An 18,484-nucleotide genomic window follows, 5' to 3' on the forward strand; every position below is an offset into this window, starting at 1 on the left:
TGTGTGTGTGCAACAGCGACTTCGTGGTTAAATGTACTTTCAGATTCATCTCAAAATGGTATTATAACACGAAATTAATGTGTAAAGTCAGTTTTGTCTTATGGATTAAACAGACAGAACAAACCACGTCTGTGCATTGGTGTGAATGCAGCTTATTAGATCTCCCGCCGTCTATGATGTCATCATTGTTCTCCTTTGCCTCCTGCATGATGGGGGATTTTCTGACATACACTTGGCTTGTATTGTTCAAATATCATTGTCATCTGCTCTGTTGGGGGGTAATTCATGTATGCTATATAGTACAGCAGCAGCAGCATGTCTTGCTTGCTTACAGCAGCGTGTTGTGTATGTATTGGCAGTAGCAAGTTCTGTAAGCAGCAATAACCAACAGCAGCGTAGCAGATCTATTCCGCCAAGACCAAACATATTAACATAGTCATTAACATACACACACACACAGTATATATGATCCCATAACCTTACCCCCAAAGCTAAAAATAACAAGTAAAAAATGCTGTCAATTTGTCAATACTGTATTTTTTTTAACCTATGCAAATATAAGTAAACATTTGTGAGGTAGAAACATACAAAAAGTGAGTGTGCGCTTAATGTATTTGTAAACATTAAAAGGAACACTTGATATGAATGCAATTAAAGGAGAACTCCGGTCAATTTTAACATTGAGCTCATTTTTTTGTAAATTTGGAGTGCTGTCAGTACAGAGAACAACGACATAAATCGGTGTTGCCTACACCATGTTATCCTCTTTTTAAAATTTGCACCCTGTTGACTTCAATGGGGCAAGTTTTAAACCTGCTTTTAGCCTCTTAACATCCTTGATGTGTCATTACAAGTGCACAGCCAATGTGAGTGATTCCTTCAGAGTGAACACGGGTGAATCTGACTGCAGTAGATGTGAAAGATATGAATAAAAGTGATGTTATTTCAGCCAGCACACATACCTGTATTTACATCCTGTTTTCGGTCGAAGTCCATAGTAATCGATTGTCGAGTTCACGCGCATAGGTTTAGTTACCTATGATCACGCGCGTGAACTCGACAATCGATTACTATGGACTTCGACCGAAAACAGGATGTAAATACAGCACTCCAAATTTACAAAAAAAATGAGCTCAATGTTAAAATTGACCGGAGTTCTCCTTTAATGTCCAATAAAGGTTGGTTTAAAGCACTTAATGACATTTTCCATGACATGACAGTAGCCCAATATTCCTGCTGTCTGTGTTTTTAATGTTAATAAAACAACAAAGGACAAAGAAAGAAACTCACTGCTCTTGTATTAATAACGTTTATACAACTTTTGTAAATTTATACAGTGAAGATTATATGCAGTGTTATTTTACATTTAGATACAATTTTAATTTCTGTACCTGAAAACTACTGTTAGATCTACCTAAAACCTAAAAGCACTGTTTATTTCATTTGTGTCTTTGTTCTACTGTATTTATTTGTGCTATTACTTGTAATTTGATTATTTGTTCTGTTTAATTGTCTTAATGTTTTACATTTATATTAGGATGGTAGTTTTAGCTGTGGTATCGAAATTGGAATAGAGAATTGTGAATTTTCACTTGTATCTAACATTTTGGTGTCATAAATTTCATGGCTGGTAAAAAAATATATTTATCACTGGTAAATTTTCATAAGTCACCGGCCATTGGCAGATGTGGCATAAAGTTAGTTTTAGGCCCTGCTTATAATAGGCTTACCATGGTGAATCAGGGTAAAGATTAAAATCATGATGCATTGACTCATTATTTGAATTCTGTAAAAAAATAAATAAAAAAAATGTCCTTTTAACATTTAATATATTTTAACATCAAACAGTTTGTTATTAATGTTTCACAATATTGCTGTTTTAATGTAGTTTTGATCATATAAATCCAGCCTCGGTGAGCATGAGACTTTTCAAAAACAATCTAAAGGCAATTGTACTCTATTGTTTTGGTCCATGTGGACTATTATGTTCTGTATAACTCACAAGCTAACCTGTTCTCCCATTTCTTGTGCACATGCAGCTAACATCATCCACGGACACCAGTAACTTTGACAGCTTCCCAGAGGACAATGAAGACCCACCGCCTGATGATAATTCAGGCTGGGATATAGACTTCTAAACAGGCCCAAACACACGTGCACACATACACAGACACACAACGTCAGCTTGGGATACACCAAATGGACTGAGGGAGAAGAGGAAGATGGATTTTATTCCATCATGAAGTGACTGTCAAGACCCGGAGACAAAAAGTGAATGTCTTGCGCGAGCGTGTCTGTGTGCGTGTTCACCTTTGACCCTTAATAACCACCTTTACTGTGAGATAACTGAGGAGACAGTCCATTTAGGGAAAAGGCTGTGACCTCAGTGATTTGTTCTTCTCCCTGATTGGCTGTAAACTCAATCCGTGTGCAGACTACTCTAAAGAAGACCACACTGTATGTCGCAGGAGTCCCGTCAGACCTGAATGTTGCTCTTAAAGTAATACTCATTCCTTTTAGCACATGTACATAACAGCATAATATCACTACCCAGAAAAACTCACACGTACGCTGGCGTTCCTCACATTTATCGGTTTATCGCTAATGTGTATCATAATACGTCAATCATAAGACTCCGTTTCACCCTCTTCAAACACACAGACATTATAGACGCATCTTCTCGCCTCTCTTTGCTGTTAATTTATTGTTGTGCCAGTCGGCCATTACAGGTTATGATATTCTGAGCCCAGCGCTGGTTTTCTCAAACTGTATCCCATGAAATGATGTGCCTCAAATTCATAGCTCCATTGATGGTGTACTGTATTTATTGTCTCAGATTTATAATAATGATGAGGTAAGTACTGACCACTGTGAACGGCCAGATTTTAAACAGGAACGGACCTGGGATTGGTTTTCCTTTTATGGCCATTTCTTCTTGACCCTGACTAATTCGACTGCAGGTACAACATAGTCCTGATTTGTCCAGAGATTCAGCCGTGTCAGATCATGAACAGTATTAGTGCCTTAAATCAATGGCATTCTGCTACGCTCCTCATGCTGCATGTCAGAATACGATCCCCTCAGCCCGCTGCTGTCCATCTGTCTAGTTCTTTTTTTTACACAATAAAGCGACTGTTTTAGACACTCCCTGTATCCTCACATGATCTTCAGCTGTCTTTTATACATCTGAAATGGTTATTCTGTTCAATTTATTATTTTGATCCAAATACACGTCAGGTTCTAAGCAGGTGTACACACTTTTCCCTGGCACAAATGTAGGACGGTTTCTACTCAACATTTTCTAAATGAGGCCCCAGGCCTGGAAATCTAAAGGATTCTGGATTGATAACTGAAGATATACTGCAAGTCACTCTGGATATATAGGTCTTCTAAATTAGTAGACTAGTTAGGTGAATCTCACAAAAACATGAGCAGGTTATATTTCACCCCTAAATCAAAAGAATTAATATAAGAAATTAAAGCCTCCTTTTAGAACCATTAAGCTTTTTTACTATTTTTTTTTTTCATAACCAAGCATGGATATGCATTATAATTCTAATTATTCTCCATTAACTTAGATTCTGTTGTATTACAGATACAATATTACAGATTGTACTGCATTAGCTAGAAATACTGATAATAAAGGAAGAACAACACATTCTACTGTATGATCTACAAATAATTTAAATATTTCATTTTTCTTTTTACATTGTATTAATGAGAATTTGGGAAAAAAAACATTTGAAATGTCTTAAATGCTTTATAATATTATTTATTTTCTTTTGGAATGAAATATGATCAAAACATGTTGTCATGTTTCATGAGATTCACTTATTTTCCTTTGCTTGTCCTCTCTAAACACATCCGTGTTGAAATAAGACATGAAGGACCTCAAAGCTGATACATTTACCTTGATTAAATGACAGTTTGTGTGGCACGGCCAAAGGATGTGGTGATCTGCCGTTTTCTCACAGAAAAGGCCATTAGAGATGCACAGGTCGAGCGGCCATAAATCGTAACCGGTTAGTTTTATTTTTGCTGATCTCTATTCTGGACTTGCACACAAAATGCATAGTAATATTTCCACACAAATGAAATTTTGGGAAATTATTTCAAAGTCTACAAACAGGACATAACAGGGATAGTTCACCCAAAAAATGTTGTTCTAAACCTATATGTTATGAATTTCTTTTTTTCTGCTGAACACAAAATTTTGAAGAATGTCGATGGTTGATGGATCCCATTGACTTCCATAATATTTTTTTTTCCCCATATTATGTCAATTGGGCCTAATAACTGTTTGGTTACCCATATTATTCAAATTCTTTTATGCTCAGCAGAAGAAAGAAATTCATACAGGTTTGGAACAACTTGAGTGATAAAATAAATGATGACAGAATTTACATTTTTAGGTGAACTATCACTTTAACACAAGCCAGAGATGGGACACGCTAAAAGACGGACGCAAAGAAGAGCACACAAACCAGCAGAGCAAATACTGTACCAGCACAGCAAGCTCAAGCTCATACTCAATCATACGTACTCTATTTGGCTCAAGTACACCTGGCTGCACCTGGGTTACACGTGTCGCTCCGCCTCATACTTATTTTGATTGGCTCGGTCAACTTTCATAGGCATACATGGTGTTCGTTGTCTTCACTTAATGCATAGACAATACAACATTAGCCTACATCCCACACTGACAAGATAAATTAATTATGAAATATTTATCCATGGTGGACAGTGTACACAAACCCAGTACTTAAGTTAAAGTAGAGAAACACTAATACAATATTACTCCAGTTAAAGAGAGGTTTCTAATGCAACAAATAAAATAGACCGTAGACTTTAAGAGAACACGTGATCTGAGAATATCATATTACTCTCGGATCTTGGCTCATTTGAGCGGGACAAGACAAATCAAATGTGTATCGGCTCAAAAGATTTGCTCACAAAACGGACATCACTATTGTGTCTGAGAAAAACTTGATTTCTTCACTTTAAAATAATGAGGAGCATTTTTCCTGAAATTAAGTGGAGGTAAAAAGTCTGGTATTATGCTTTGCAATGTAGTGGAGAAAAAGAAAGTTTCATAAAAATTAAAATAACATGGCAAAAATACTTTTTTTGCGGTTTTATTTATTTATATTTTTTCCCCTATGGTGATACACTTGCCTTGTTAATTCATGTGCCATGTATCTTCCTATATTCCATGTGTAAGGTCACATGGAGAGCCTGTACGAAACATATGCTGCTGAAATACAGAGAAGCCTCTTTAAAAACTCTGAACCTCATTTCTATATTAATAAATATATTTTTTTTTAAATCCCCTACAAGATTTTTAATGATTTCCTCAATGAAGTCTTGTGATCTGTAGGGGGCACCAGTTCACCATTTGATTTCAGAAAAAAACGGCAGCAATACTAAACATTTATTTCAAGACCACTATTATAATCTTACACCGACTCACAGTCAGTCATTTCTATGAAACTATGTAAAATATGTAACTGAACAGAGTGACACTTATGTTCCCTGTTTATGTTCTCTGTAATATCTATATACTAAATGACAGAAAAAAAAGCGTTAAAATCAACAAACTGCTGAAAAAAAATAGAATGAAGATTTGTATCTTTAATATTAATAAATAGATCAGAAAAGTATTTGTATGTGTTTTCTACAATGTATTTGACACCAAAATCTGATTGCTTGGCAAATATAGTCTTTATTAATGCTATATTAAATTATTCCACTAATTTATTTCAATGAAAAGTTTTCCTCTTGATTTCTTCTCCACTTGCAATTCAAACTGGTATAGGCCTATTTTAAATGTACATTATTTAACATAATTGTTATGATAATAGTTGAACTGTGATATGTCCTGAACTAATGTAGACAATAAGCACTGCGTGTAAGTTTAGTGAATCCTGAACTCAGTTAAACCCTGTATTTTGTACCCACAGAAGATGCACTTAGTTTCAATGAAGAGGAAGATCTGTTTTTATTGCCGTGAGTTAGATAAACGTGCGAAACATTTACGTGCATATTTTTATGTGCTGACAGAAAAATGATAAGGTTAAGGCTCTAGTCCTAGTTAACAGAGGTCTGCTGACAGGTACTGTCTGTATAATGATATCCCTCAAATTCCACTTTAAGCACTTTAAGTTGTCAGTCTGTTTCTGAGGGGGCGCGACGGTAATTACGCACAACTATTGCGAAAGACGTAGCGAAATTTCACCAATCCCTATTACGACAAGGGCGTGGCTTTTGAATATTCATTAGGTTACGCAATCTAAGCAGCGTCTGCAAGGGTCATTAATATTCATGAGCCGGGGATGCTGCGCGCCTCTCGGCAGAAGTACTCCGATCGCCTGCGCAGACACGAGTTCACACAGCGCGTCTGCGCAGACGATGAGAGGGGAGGTGGAGAGCGTGTTTGATGCACTTATAGTACAGTAATTTAAAAGGGGCGGGAATATACAAACAGTCCCGCATGTATAAAACTCTTGGAGACACATGAAGGGCTGTGGAGTTTGGACATTATGCGTGACATACTGGCAGAGAAGAACACGAGGAACATGCTCTCACTACTCACCGTTGTGACTGTTTATCTCGCGGTTTGGGGAGGAATCACTGCAGATGCTCAAGTCGGACCTGTGTTACGGAACTCCATCAGGCATCTTCCCGCAGCATCCAGTCCGAGTGACGCGGTGAGCGCGAGCCCGCGCGTGACCGGCGCCGCAGACAGCGACACTCCGGCGGTACGTGTTCACAGGATCCTGAAACGCACAGAGGATTTAACAGGACTCAGTTTACATTTAGACTTTGAGATTATTTTTTTAATTCTTTTGGAGTTGTATGGCATATGTGTGCTTTTAAGGGAGCGCTTTAAATAAAGTGTATCATATGATTTGCTCTTCCACAGTCGCCGAACTGCGCCGCTGATGCCGAGTGCGGGCCCGGTGAGTTTTGTAACGGCTCTCGGGGAGTTTGTCTCTCGTGCCGCAGGCGGAGAAAGCGCTGCGCTCGTGACGGGATGTGCTGCGCTGGAAACCGATGCATCAACGGTACAAACACACCAGAGAGCGTCTTATGGTTTCATCATGGTTTGTATGAAGACTCATTTTCCCATATCGTGTTTCTCTCTCAGGTGTGTGTCAACCTGCGGATGCAGAAGCTGTCGTCACGGTAGACGCCGATCAACCGGTTGGCAAAACGGAGGTGCAAAGTGTAACTGTAACACGTGGGCAGAACTCCACACATCCCAAAAGAACCAACATCCTACCAAAACAACAGCAGCCACTGAAAGGTATCACATCTGTCTCCTCTCTCGTTTCTTCTCTTCTCTCCTCCTGTTCTCATCTTCGCTCTTATCTTCTCTTTTAGTTTCTTTTCATCTTTCCTCTTCTCATGAAATTCTCCTTTATTGGTCTGGCTTTTTAATCTTGTTGGATATTTGTCTCGTCTTTCCTTTTCTTAGCTCATCTCTTCTCGGACTCTGTTTTCTCTTTTCACCTTGCCTCTCCTCATCTTTTATCCTTGCCTCTGAAATAAATTCCCATTCACTGATGTGCCTTAAAAAGGCCTTTTTTCTTGTCTCTTGTCTCCAGAAAAGAAGAGGTGAGATGAGAAAACTGGAGACAAGAGACAAGACGAGATAAAAAAGGCAAGGCAGATCAATTAGGGGTTTTATTTCAGAAAAGAGACGAGATGAGAAGAGACCAGAAAAGAATGGATGAGATGAGAAAACTGGTCTCTTTTTTTAATCATCTAGTCTCTTCATATCAAAACTCGCTTTTCGTCTCGTCTCTGCAACTAGATCTGATTTTAAAACCTCTTCTACATGCCGCTATCACATGACTCTGGAGGAGTGAACGCTGATGTGATGTATAATCTTGTCAGGTGGCGAGGGCGAGACGTGTCTGAGGTCTTCGGACTGTTTGGAAGGGCTGTGCTGCGCCCGACACTTCTGGTCCCGGATCTGTAAGCCCGTGCTGACGGAGGGACAGGTGTGCACGCGCCACCGGAGGAAAGGGGCTCACGGCCTGGAGATCTTCCAGCGCTGCGACTGCGGCTCCGGCCTGTCCTGCCGAGGCCAGAGAGAGAAACCCGGAGCAGAAAGCCGAAACCTCCACACCTGCCAACCGCGCTGACCCCGCAGAACCGCTCTCGGCTCCACACACACACACAGCACAGCACGCATGCAGACACACATGCAGCGGCGGCAAAGGAAAACTGATTGCACGGAAGGATGCGCCATTAAAAGGACTGATCGTATTTCCTGGACGGATGCAGAGAAACTGCACCGTACAGATGTTTCTGTTGTACACTCTGCTATTTAAGACTTTTTCCCCTGGGTCATCACAAAAGGCAGATTGCTTTTGTTTCCCTTTATAAGGAACTTCTTATTCTTCTTGCAGTAAATTACTGTATTGTAAATACGTAGTCAGAAATTGCACTTAACACTGAGCATATGGATCCTGTAAAAGTAGCATTTTATGATTCACACGATATTGTAAATGTGCCAGTCATATGATTTAGATGGTTAACAGTACTATTTTAAGCAAAGTGTATAGATATTTGTCTGATTAAAATCTATAAATGGAACAATAATGGGCTTTTTACAATTCATACTGCCACCTAAAGAAACCACTTGGGGATGTTTTCATAATGGCATACACTGCTTGCTTTATTCAGCAGGTTACGCTTCCAGCAGCATCCAAAAACTTTGATTTAGCAAAAAATGCTATATATTGTGTGTAGCAAAGTTGCTTGGGATAAAACACGTTTTCTAAATTAATAAATGTAAACGTAAATGTGAAAGAGTGTCCTAATTTCATGCATATAGCTTAGGTAAAAAGAAAAGCTGTCCATGTCTGCTTGATCATTGATCACCGCAGAATATCATTTCAACTTGTATTACAAAAAAACAAGTGCACTTCTGCATATTGTCATTTTTTTAACAATTGTAAGGTCAGGTGGACAGAATATGAAGTGAAGTGCCTTGAAGCGTGCAGCTTTGTATGATGCGTTGACGTAATTTCCACTGAAACAGGAAGCTAAGGCGGGACATATTGAATGGCTCCTCCCCCTTTTCAAATAGCCAATAGCGGTTAGTTTTCCTCACAGACTGAAAGTCGTACTTGACAGCATCCGCATGGAAGCGCATCCGAGCGCTGATGATACGTTGGATTCAATAGTAGAGGTGTGAATAAATTCTAGCCATTTCATTCTTAACCAACGTACAGAAAATGGAATAAATCTTGAGCGTTTGAGCAACCGAACACACATCTCCAACCCATATTGCTCTGTGACGTGTCAACGGTCGCTTTGGTCGTGGTATTTATAGCATAGGGGGCGGAGCTTTAGATTCTAGCGAGCATTTGATTGGACAGAAGATGTGATGAGAAGCTGAAGTCCGCGTCATGTCATAAAAATCTGTGATCCATTTTAGCGGAAGTGAGAGACTAAGTTTTGAATGCTTATATCTCCTAAATGTGAATTTTGTCATTGCTTTGGAACACACCAACTTATTCATAACCTTAAGGGCAAGGCTAACATATTCATACTAAAAGCTAAAAAAAAAAAAAAAAAAAAAGCTGAAGTTATCATGGCGAATAAACAAGCTTGGAGCTCTGCTGAAGAGCCGTAATCCTTTTTGTAGCCATATCCCCGTCTGTAGAAAAACACCTGACCACATGAAAGCCTGAATGGGCCCAAACAGCAGGGAAGTACAAAGCCGACAGGAGGATATCAAACGTGAAGAATCCCGAGGAAGTACAAGAGGATCAGCAGCAACAAACCTTTGGTGTGTCTGGCTAACTTCTAATTAGTCCTGCAGTCAGGCCTGAATTGCAGGTTAATCATAGAGATATCTGACCCTTTAATTACTTTATTATGCAGCCTATTTGGCACGCACACAGCATATAGTGCAGTTTAGAGAGAGTTCTGAGTTCACATAGATAAGAAACTTTAATTGTGCAGTCTGTAGTTGATTTCATTAATGGTTTGCATATGATCAATATATTTGCTTGATCTGAAGCTATTTAGGAAGGTATAGTCATGACAGAAGACTTTCGCATACTTTTAGGGCATAGTATAAGTATGTACTGTTTTTGTGAAGAAAAAGTACACAGTTTTGGGACATACTTTGTCATAATTGTGTCTCTAACGGACAGCTCTGTCGCATAGTTACATCAAAGATTATAGAATAACAAAATGTGTCGCTCGTATTATTTTGAATGGGGAAAAGTGCAACGCTCAATATAGCGGAATAAGTCCCGCCTTCTAAATAAGAGCCAAATGGCGACTGGTAAAGCTGCCGTTAGAAGCTCAGGTTCCCACAGTAACAGTCAGACGCACGCTTCCACTGCGCTTTAGCTTGATCCATCCTGAAAAAGGTATTTTTCTGTCATGATTCGAGCGTTTAGAAACACCATTTATGAGACAGTTGTTGTCAGATTTCATTGGTGATTTCAAAAATGAAATTTAATCGTAAGCTTGGCGAACAGTTTTGGAAATTTTGAGGTTTCCCCATTCAAAGAGATAGGAGCTGCACTTGCTTGCCCGTGAGGCGTTTCAAAGATGGCCGCCGAGTGAAACGACTTGTCTTAAAGGGACTTTGGTTACGTGCATCCTGTCACCGTTTAAACTGCCCCGTCAAAAATCTTGTCACAGTTAAAATCCTCCAACATTTCTCTCCGAAAAGTTAGGAAATGAAATTCAATTGAATGTGAAGCACGTTGATCTGCCAGTTGTGGATGTTTCATGCAGAGACTATGTGTTTGCATAATGATGCATTTAAAAGTTAATGACCAAACCTATTACAAAAGTTCACAATGCTGTTGCAGATTAAAAATAATGTGGATAACATTGAATAAACATTTTTGTCAGGTTGGATACTGATGATTAATCATTCAAACCCCTTTATCCAAACGTTTCTACATAGGCCTAACCTAATCTGCCATGTTTGTAGTTTAACACTTTATTTGTGTTTGTAGTTCTAATCGAATCCTCATAGTGTGCACGGATCTGCACTTCAGATTCTGACCAGAAAAAAGGAGACCATCTGGGTCTGGGGTTGGATTTGGGGGACACCAATTCTAATTTCGAATGGTATTTAGGACGGATAATATGCGAATTGGGACGCAGCAATGATTAAATGTTTGTCTGAAACACTTAGAGTTAGTTCTCCCAAAAATGAAAATTCTGTCATTAATTACTCACCCTCATGTCGTTCCAAACCCATAACACTTTCATTCATCTTCGGAACACAAACGAAGATCTTTTTAATGGAATCTGAGTGATTTCCGTCCCTCCATTGACAGTCTACTGTCGCAACTACCATTTGAAGCCCAAGCAAGTTAGTAAAGACATCATTAAAGTAATCCATGTGACTTCAGTGGTTAAATCTCAATTTTATGAAGTGCTTTCTGTTTTCTTTGCGCAAATTCTTTTTATTTTACTACTTTAATTACAAAATATGAACCTAAACATTTTTGAGTGAACTAACATCCAGGAAATGAAAAATAATTTGTTTGCTGATTTCAAGTCATTTGTTTGCAGATGCAAAATGTTTTATATTTTGTTATATAATGCAACAACATTCGTTTATTTAGGTGCGTCATACTGTATGTGTTATTTTGGGACCGCTTTTAACAAATCAAATCACAAGATCAGGGCTGTTCACATCTCTGCAGCAGCTGGCAAATGTCAGAACAAGACTCTTCATTAGTAGGGTCATAAAAGAGTGAATTTTCCACTCCTTCACGCTCTTACGGCAAAACGTAACCTTTCTCTCCGTCCCTTGACCCTCCTGTCTCGCTCTCCTTCAGTCTGTCTCTCTCTGGTGACAGACACTGTGGCTGAAAATTACAGACAGGCAGATCTGTTTAATGATGTCAGGCGTCACAGATTCGAGGGCTCACAAAAACGGACTATTTTAACTGTGCGCGTGGAGACTAGAGGAGACTTCTCACACACACACAAATCATGTCCACTCTCTCAATGTGTAGTTTTGGTTTTCTGAGCTGTTCTTCTGAGTAACTGTCAAAGTTACTCACCTCCTATCTAAGCCAAATGAGCAAATTACTCAGAAACAAGTCCAAACAATACCGCAGAAAGGCATTTTTTTACACTGCAGTTCAGCTTGGCAATTGTGTGTGCATGTGTGAACATTTTTGTGTGCCGTTTCATGTAAGATATATTTTTTACTGTTTGGATACGCTCCTTTTAAAGGGACAGATCACTCAAAAAAAGCCCAAAATGGCTAAACACAAAGCTTTTAATTGTCTTAACCACAAATTATTGGTCAGGAAATTAGCTAAATTGTAAGCAAATGCACTATTATTTAAAAAGCCATTGCCGTCTCAGAAAACCATTAAAGACAGAATGAGGTTTTGGGCAGAATATGGGAAGTTTGATTCAGAGTGGTTCAGCAGAGTTGTGTGGAGTGATGAATCACAATGAAACGCGAGTTATGTGGTGATGTTCCAGATTGGTGTCTTTGAAAAACTGGTGAGAAATATAATAATGCATCTCTACCACAGTGAAGCATGGAGGAAGAGTGTCATTGTGTGGGAGCCTTTTAGCTGCTGGTGTTGGTGAGCTACTTCACTGGGAAAAGACATTTAATACTTTGGAGTACAGGAGAATATCGCAGGATGGCTTGCTTCCCACAAAAGAAAAGTTATCATCTAAAGAGGAATGATGAGATGTTATTTTTCAACAAGACAATGCTCCTGCCAAAAGTGCAAAGACAACCAATAAGTGGCTTGAGTACAAGTCCATCAGGCTCATGTTTTGGCCTGGTGTGGGTCCAGATTTCAACCCTATCGTAAATATTTGGTCTCATATTTTTCGACCACTCATGAACTGTTTGAAGCCAAGAACATTGAGTGGATCAACACTGACTCTTCTTCCTGTCAATTCATGCAAATTTCCTAACCAGTGATTTGTGATTAAAAAGACCAGTAAAAAAACTCTTTGGCTCTTTATTTTTTGCCCAGGTGTATGTATGTATGTATGTGTGCATGTGTGTGTATGTATATACACACACACACTATTTTTTATTTTATTTTACCTTTAAATAAATTAACACTACATCTAAAAGATGCAAGTACAGTAAGCATCTTGTATAAAATTACAGTTCTCTCTTTAGTTTGGACAAATAAATCAGGCGCACAGCATCTGAGTCAAGACTGTTTAAAAAAAAAAGTCGACAAACAAAACTGGCATTTGAAGAAATCTGTTTTTGCTCAACGTTGTGTTTTAAATATTTTCATGTGCCCATTAGTAAGTCTAGTGTTTTGTACAAACACAAACACACATGCGCACACACACGCTGGCAGTGACAGCTTTGTGAGTAATATTTCAGCAGCAGAGGGTTCTGGGGTTTGGGGCAGTCTAGAAACCGTGTTTACGCTGAACCGCTCGTTATTGGGCTGACCACAAACCTCTGATGGCCACAGGCATGTGTGTGTGTGTGTGTTTGTGTGTGTGTTTGTGGTGATGGCGTAGGGGGGGATGGATCTGCTCCCAAATATGCCAGAACACAACAGAGCTGAAGCGTAGATCTGACTGACAACGAAATTATACTCAACGTCTGCGTGCCGACAATTATCTCATTCATGTACCCAGCACATGTTTTCCACAAACGTTGGAGAGCAAAACAGGTCATCACCTCTCTGACCGCGAAACACGGCGGGGTTGTTTGTGTCGCCTGCATACGGTGCTGCTGAAATTACAAAGTTGTTGGTTGATTTTAGAGATAATGTTGCAACAAACGTCTCACATATCTCTGAATAACTGATTTCACGGTTGATTTCTTTGGCACAGGTGCATGGCAATTCACTGTGATCGGTTGCAGCACACAAACAATGTACGACAGAAGAAGCGGGCCTTGTTCTCAGTGGGAATGTCGGTGTTCATTAGAGACTTCAAAGCAGCTTATCTAAACAGTCTCAGAATGGGTGTCAATCCTTACACCCAGTAGATCTGCTCGTAAACAATATGCTCCATTCATCTTTGTGACGGTTAGAGGAGGACAAGGAAAGCCGTTGCGCAAAGTGAGAACTGGCATCACTAATGAAACCCTTTCATTCTGCAGCTAGCTGAGCTAACCTATCAAAACAAACAAGTAAAAAAATCAGAGCCTCAGGTGTACTCTTGAGTAACCTGGGAAATGTGCGTTCCCAGAGGAAAATGATATCACTTCTAATAGAGTTGTTTCGGTTAAAGTTAACATTAAATCAAAATTGAAAATTGTTTTTTTATGGAATATTGCAGTATTATAGTCTTTAATCAAAATAGCTTCCCCTCCATCTTACGGTGACATTTCTTCTCTGATGACGTGTTTACTGCCGCGGGGGGCGGGACAACCTGTCACTCACATGAGATCGACCAATAGCAACCACAACCATTCCAATGATCCAGTCAATTCCTACCCTACATTTTTTCTTGTTCGAGAAGCCGTTTTACTCAGATAAACATCACAGTTGGGAAGAAAAGACTATCACAACTTCAATTGCATACCAAATTTAAGTATCAACATTGTCTCAGCTGCTTCTCCTAAAATTCATTAGAATATATTAAAACATAATTAAACTACTGCTGGCATTCAGCAAGAATAAAGAGATATAAAGTCCATGTGCATTGAATAGCTCAGATTCTGGTCTTAGAGGAATTTGATGAGAAATGTTTGAGACCACAACAAGAACTTTGACTTTAGTATCTTAGCACAGTTTGAGACTTTAGGAAGACAAAGATCATAATACTACTGGAGTCTATGTGACTAAAATGACTAAAACTGATTCTTAATTTATTATTTATTCACCATCATGTTTTTCCAAACTCACTGCCTTTTTTAATGGAACACAGAGTAATGTAGAATGTCTAGTATCCATCCATCCATCCATCCATTCATATAGGCTATGTAGCGTTGCTTTAGTTAAATACAAATTACATAATAAAAAAAATTATTTTACATAAACAACAAAGAAAATATTAGAAACAAAAATGTATAATTCATGTGTTGTTATATACTGTATATATACACACTATTGCTATGTTTTCATGTTATTTATCTAACATTCATTTAGGTCTTCTTATATATACACTTTTTTAATTAAATTTAATATTTAAATAAATCAACACTACATGTGTAAGAGGTGCATGTACAGTAAGATTGGTCCTCTGATGACCTCAGACAGCTCTTTAGGTTGTACAATAAATCTGACACAACATCGGAGTAAAGACCGTACAAAAAAAAAAAAACCCTGTTAATTGATTAAATGTTAATAAGTTACCTTACCATATACAGTGAGAAAAATAAGTATTTGAACACCCTGCTATTTTGCAAGTTCTCCCACTTAGAAATCATGGAGGGGTCTGAAACTGTCATCGTAGGTGCATGTCCACTGTGAGAGACATAATCTAAAAAAAAAAATTCCAGAAATCACAATGTACGATTTTTTAATTATTTATTTGTATGATACAGCTGCAAATAAGTATTTGAACACCTAAGAAAATCAATGTTAATATTTGGTACAGTAGCCTTTGTTTGCAATTACAGAGGTCAAACGTTTCCTGTAGTTTTTCACCAGGTTTGCACACACTGCAGGAGGGCTTTTGGCCCACTCCTCCACACAGATCTTCTCTAGATCAGTCAGGTTTCTGGGCTGTCGCTGAGAAACACGGAGTTTGAGCTCCCTCCAAAGATTCTCTATTGGGTTTAGGTCTGGAGACTGGCTAGGCCACCCCAGAACCTTGATATGCTTCTTACAGAGCCACTCCTTGGTTATCCTGGCTTTGTGCTTCGGGTCATTGTCATGTTGGAAGACCCAGCCTCGACCCATCTTTAATGCTCTAACTGAGGGAAGGAGGTTGTTCCCCAAAATCTCGCAATACATGGCCCCGGTCATCCTCTCCTTAATACAGTGCAGTCGCCCTGTCCCATGTGCAGAAAAACACCCCCAAAGCATGATGCTACCACCCCCATGCTTCACTGTAGGGATGGTGTTCTTGGGATGGTACTCATCATTCTTCTTCCTCCAAACACGTTTAGTGGAATTATGACCAAAAAGTTCTATTTTGGTCTCATCTGACCACATGACTTTCTCCCATGACTCCTCTGGATCATCCAAATGGTCATTGGCAAACTTAAGACGGGCCTTGACATGCTGGTTTAAGCAGGGGAACCTTCCGTGCCATGCATGATTTCAAACCATGACGTCTTAGTGTATTACCAACAGTAACCTTGGAAACGGTGGTCCCAGCTCTTTTCAGGTCATTGACCAGCTCCTCTCGTGTAGTTCTGGGCTGATTTCTCACCTTTCTTAGGATCATTGAGACCCCACGAGGTGAGATCTTGCATGGAGCCCCAGTCCGAGGGAGATTTTCTAATCTAATGATTGCTCCAACAGTGGACCTTTTTTCACCAAGCTGCTTGGCAATTTCCCCGTAGCCCTTTCCAGCCTTGTGGAGGTGTACAATTTTGTCTCTAGTGTCTTTGGACAGCTCTTTGGTCTTGGCCATGTTAGTAGTTGGATTCTTACTGATTGTATGGGGTGGACAGGTGTCTTTATGCAGCTAACGACCTCAAACAGGTGCATCTAATTTAGGATAATAAATTGGAGTGGAGGTGGACATTTTAAAGGCAGACTAACAGGTCTTTGAGGGTCAGAATTCTAGCTGATAGACAGGTGTTCAAATACTTATTTGCAGCTGTATCATACAAATAAATAGTTAAAAAATCATATATTGTGATTTCTGGATTTTTTGTTTTTGTGGACATGCACCTACGATGCACAGTGGACATGCACCTACGATGACAATTTCAGACCCCTCCATGATTTCCAAGTGGGAGAACTTGCAAAATAGCAGGGTGTTCAAATACTTATTTTCTTCACTGTATATATATATATATATATATATATATATATAGAGAGAGAGAGAGAGAGAGAGAGAGAGAGAGAGAGAGAGAGAGAGAGAGAGAGAGAGAGAGAGAGAGAGAGAGCTCAGATTATTCGGTCTTGGAAGAATTTGAAATGTTTGAGTTGAAATTGAGATCTCTGTCTTTTGACTTTGGCAGATCTAAAGATGTCAGAGAATACATTATATTATAATGAGTATATCTTTCTGGAAAAACATGGGCGATTTACCAATTGCCCTCATTGGATCTCACTGCAAACAATTGTGATGTTATCTTTTTCTATCCTTAAAATGTGAGCACACTGGTTATTGTACTGCAAGTCATTATTACAGATCATCCCTTGCAACTCTCCCTCCACACTGAGCAGACGTCATGGTGGAATGTCAGTCTGGAGGGCGTCTGAGATACGAGACCCTCATATGGCATCCAGGAGGCAGACAGACAGACAGCAGAGCTCTTGCTGGGATGACAGCCGACTGCTGGTTTGATCCATGCCGGTGTCCCTATCTGATGCATCCACACACACAAACACATTTATTCATATTCCCTGTCATGTATCATAAAACAAAACAACACTTTCTTCTTTTTATGTGTAATCATGAATATTAAAACTAGGAGACATTTTCCACAAGCAGGAGATTGTAAGATTGACATGGCCACAAAAAGCATTTAGACACTTCAGCCAGACTTCAAAATGCATCAATATTACGTAGACTCAAACATTATAGTGCGTCTTAAGTGTCCAATTACTTTCTGGGGCCGCTGCATCCATCCAGGATTTATTCCCAGGGCTCCAACATAGCCGCTGACCCACCTGCTGTCCTCAGGTGAGTCTGGTGCATGGCCTACGGTTGTGTTGGCATCTTTATTCCCTGCAACAATCTGCCCATTGTTTACCGAAATAATAAAACAATATTCTGCGTCTGGAGTGGCTGCCAGACTAAACAGAACAAATGAAGAACTCCCGGGGTCCGCTGCTACCAGGCCTGTTGTGAATTAGCACGCTTTCACATTTGTTTTGGCTTGGCCAAGACCAGGGCAACATTTAGTGCTTTAAGAGCCCATCCCAGCTTTAGAAAACCCACAAAATTCAGCTTAATTTCACACAGCAGCTCTGTTCCAAAACCTAGTGAGCTGGCTTGCTGTCTGCTGCCATAGATGCTGTCTGAGGTGTGATGCTAAGCAGAAGTAATGAAGAGAAATTGTGATATGTAGTCATTAGAATATATAAAATTGTATGACAGGAAACTACGTTTTATGACGTAGTCAAAATGACTTTGTATTCTGAAATATCTTGATCAGAATTGTTCTGTTCGTGATGACTGATGAATCAAAGAAGGATTGCGTTACCTAACTACGGTTCAATCTACAACGGTACGGTTTTCTACAACTCTTGAAATAGGTAATGGTAATGTTAATATCCAAAATAATCCACGTGTAGACTTGAAGCAGCATGCGTTAAACCTGGGGAATTTAAAAATCCTCAAGAATCCATTGTTTCGTCATGACTATGTTGATTTAATGAATGATGTAAATCACCAAGGGCAATGCAGTGAA

The 18,484-nt window shown here is 39.3% G+C and overlaps 2 protein-coding genes across 4 annotated transcripts in view; both read left to right on the forward strand.

The window, feature by feature from the left end:
• Nucleotides 1–3,144, forward strand: part of prkg1a (protein kinase cGMP-dependent 1a) — a 96,051-nt gene extending 92,907 nt beyond the window's left edge. For all 3 annotated transcript variants that reach the window (XM_084092607.1, XM_084092606.1, XM_084092608.1), the window contains one exon: nt 2,040–3,144. In XM_084092607.1, the coding sequence (XP_083948733.1) occupies nt 2,040–2,138 (99 nt within the window). In that variant the 3' untranslated portion in view covers nt 2,139–3,144. The remainder of the gene's footprint in view (nt 1–2,039) is intronic.
• A 3,189-nt stretch (nt 3,145–6,333) lies between these two features.
• On the forward strand, nt 6,334–8,820 carry dkk1a (dickkopf WNT signaling pathway inhibitor 1a). The gene is made up of 4 exons (XM_084093739.1): nt 6,334–6,758; nt 6,923–7,064; nt 7,148–7,306; nt 7,900–8,820. The coding sequence occupies exons 1-4, from the start codon at nt 6,540–6,542 to the stop codon at nt 8,148–8,150; spliced, it is 771 nt and encodes a 256-aa protein (XP_083949865.1). The 5' UTR covers nt 6,334–6,539; the 3' UTR covers nt 8,151–8,820.
• The last annotated feature ends 9,664 nt before the right edge of the window (nt 8,821–18,484 follow it).

This window comes from Abramis brama (genome assembly GCF_963993115.1).
Source record: "Abramis brama genome assembly, chromosome: 19".
NCBI classification, from domain to species: Eukaryota; Metazoa; Chordata; class Actinopteri; order Cypriniformes; family Leuciscidae; genus Abramis; species Abramis brama.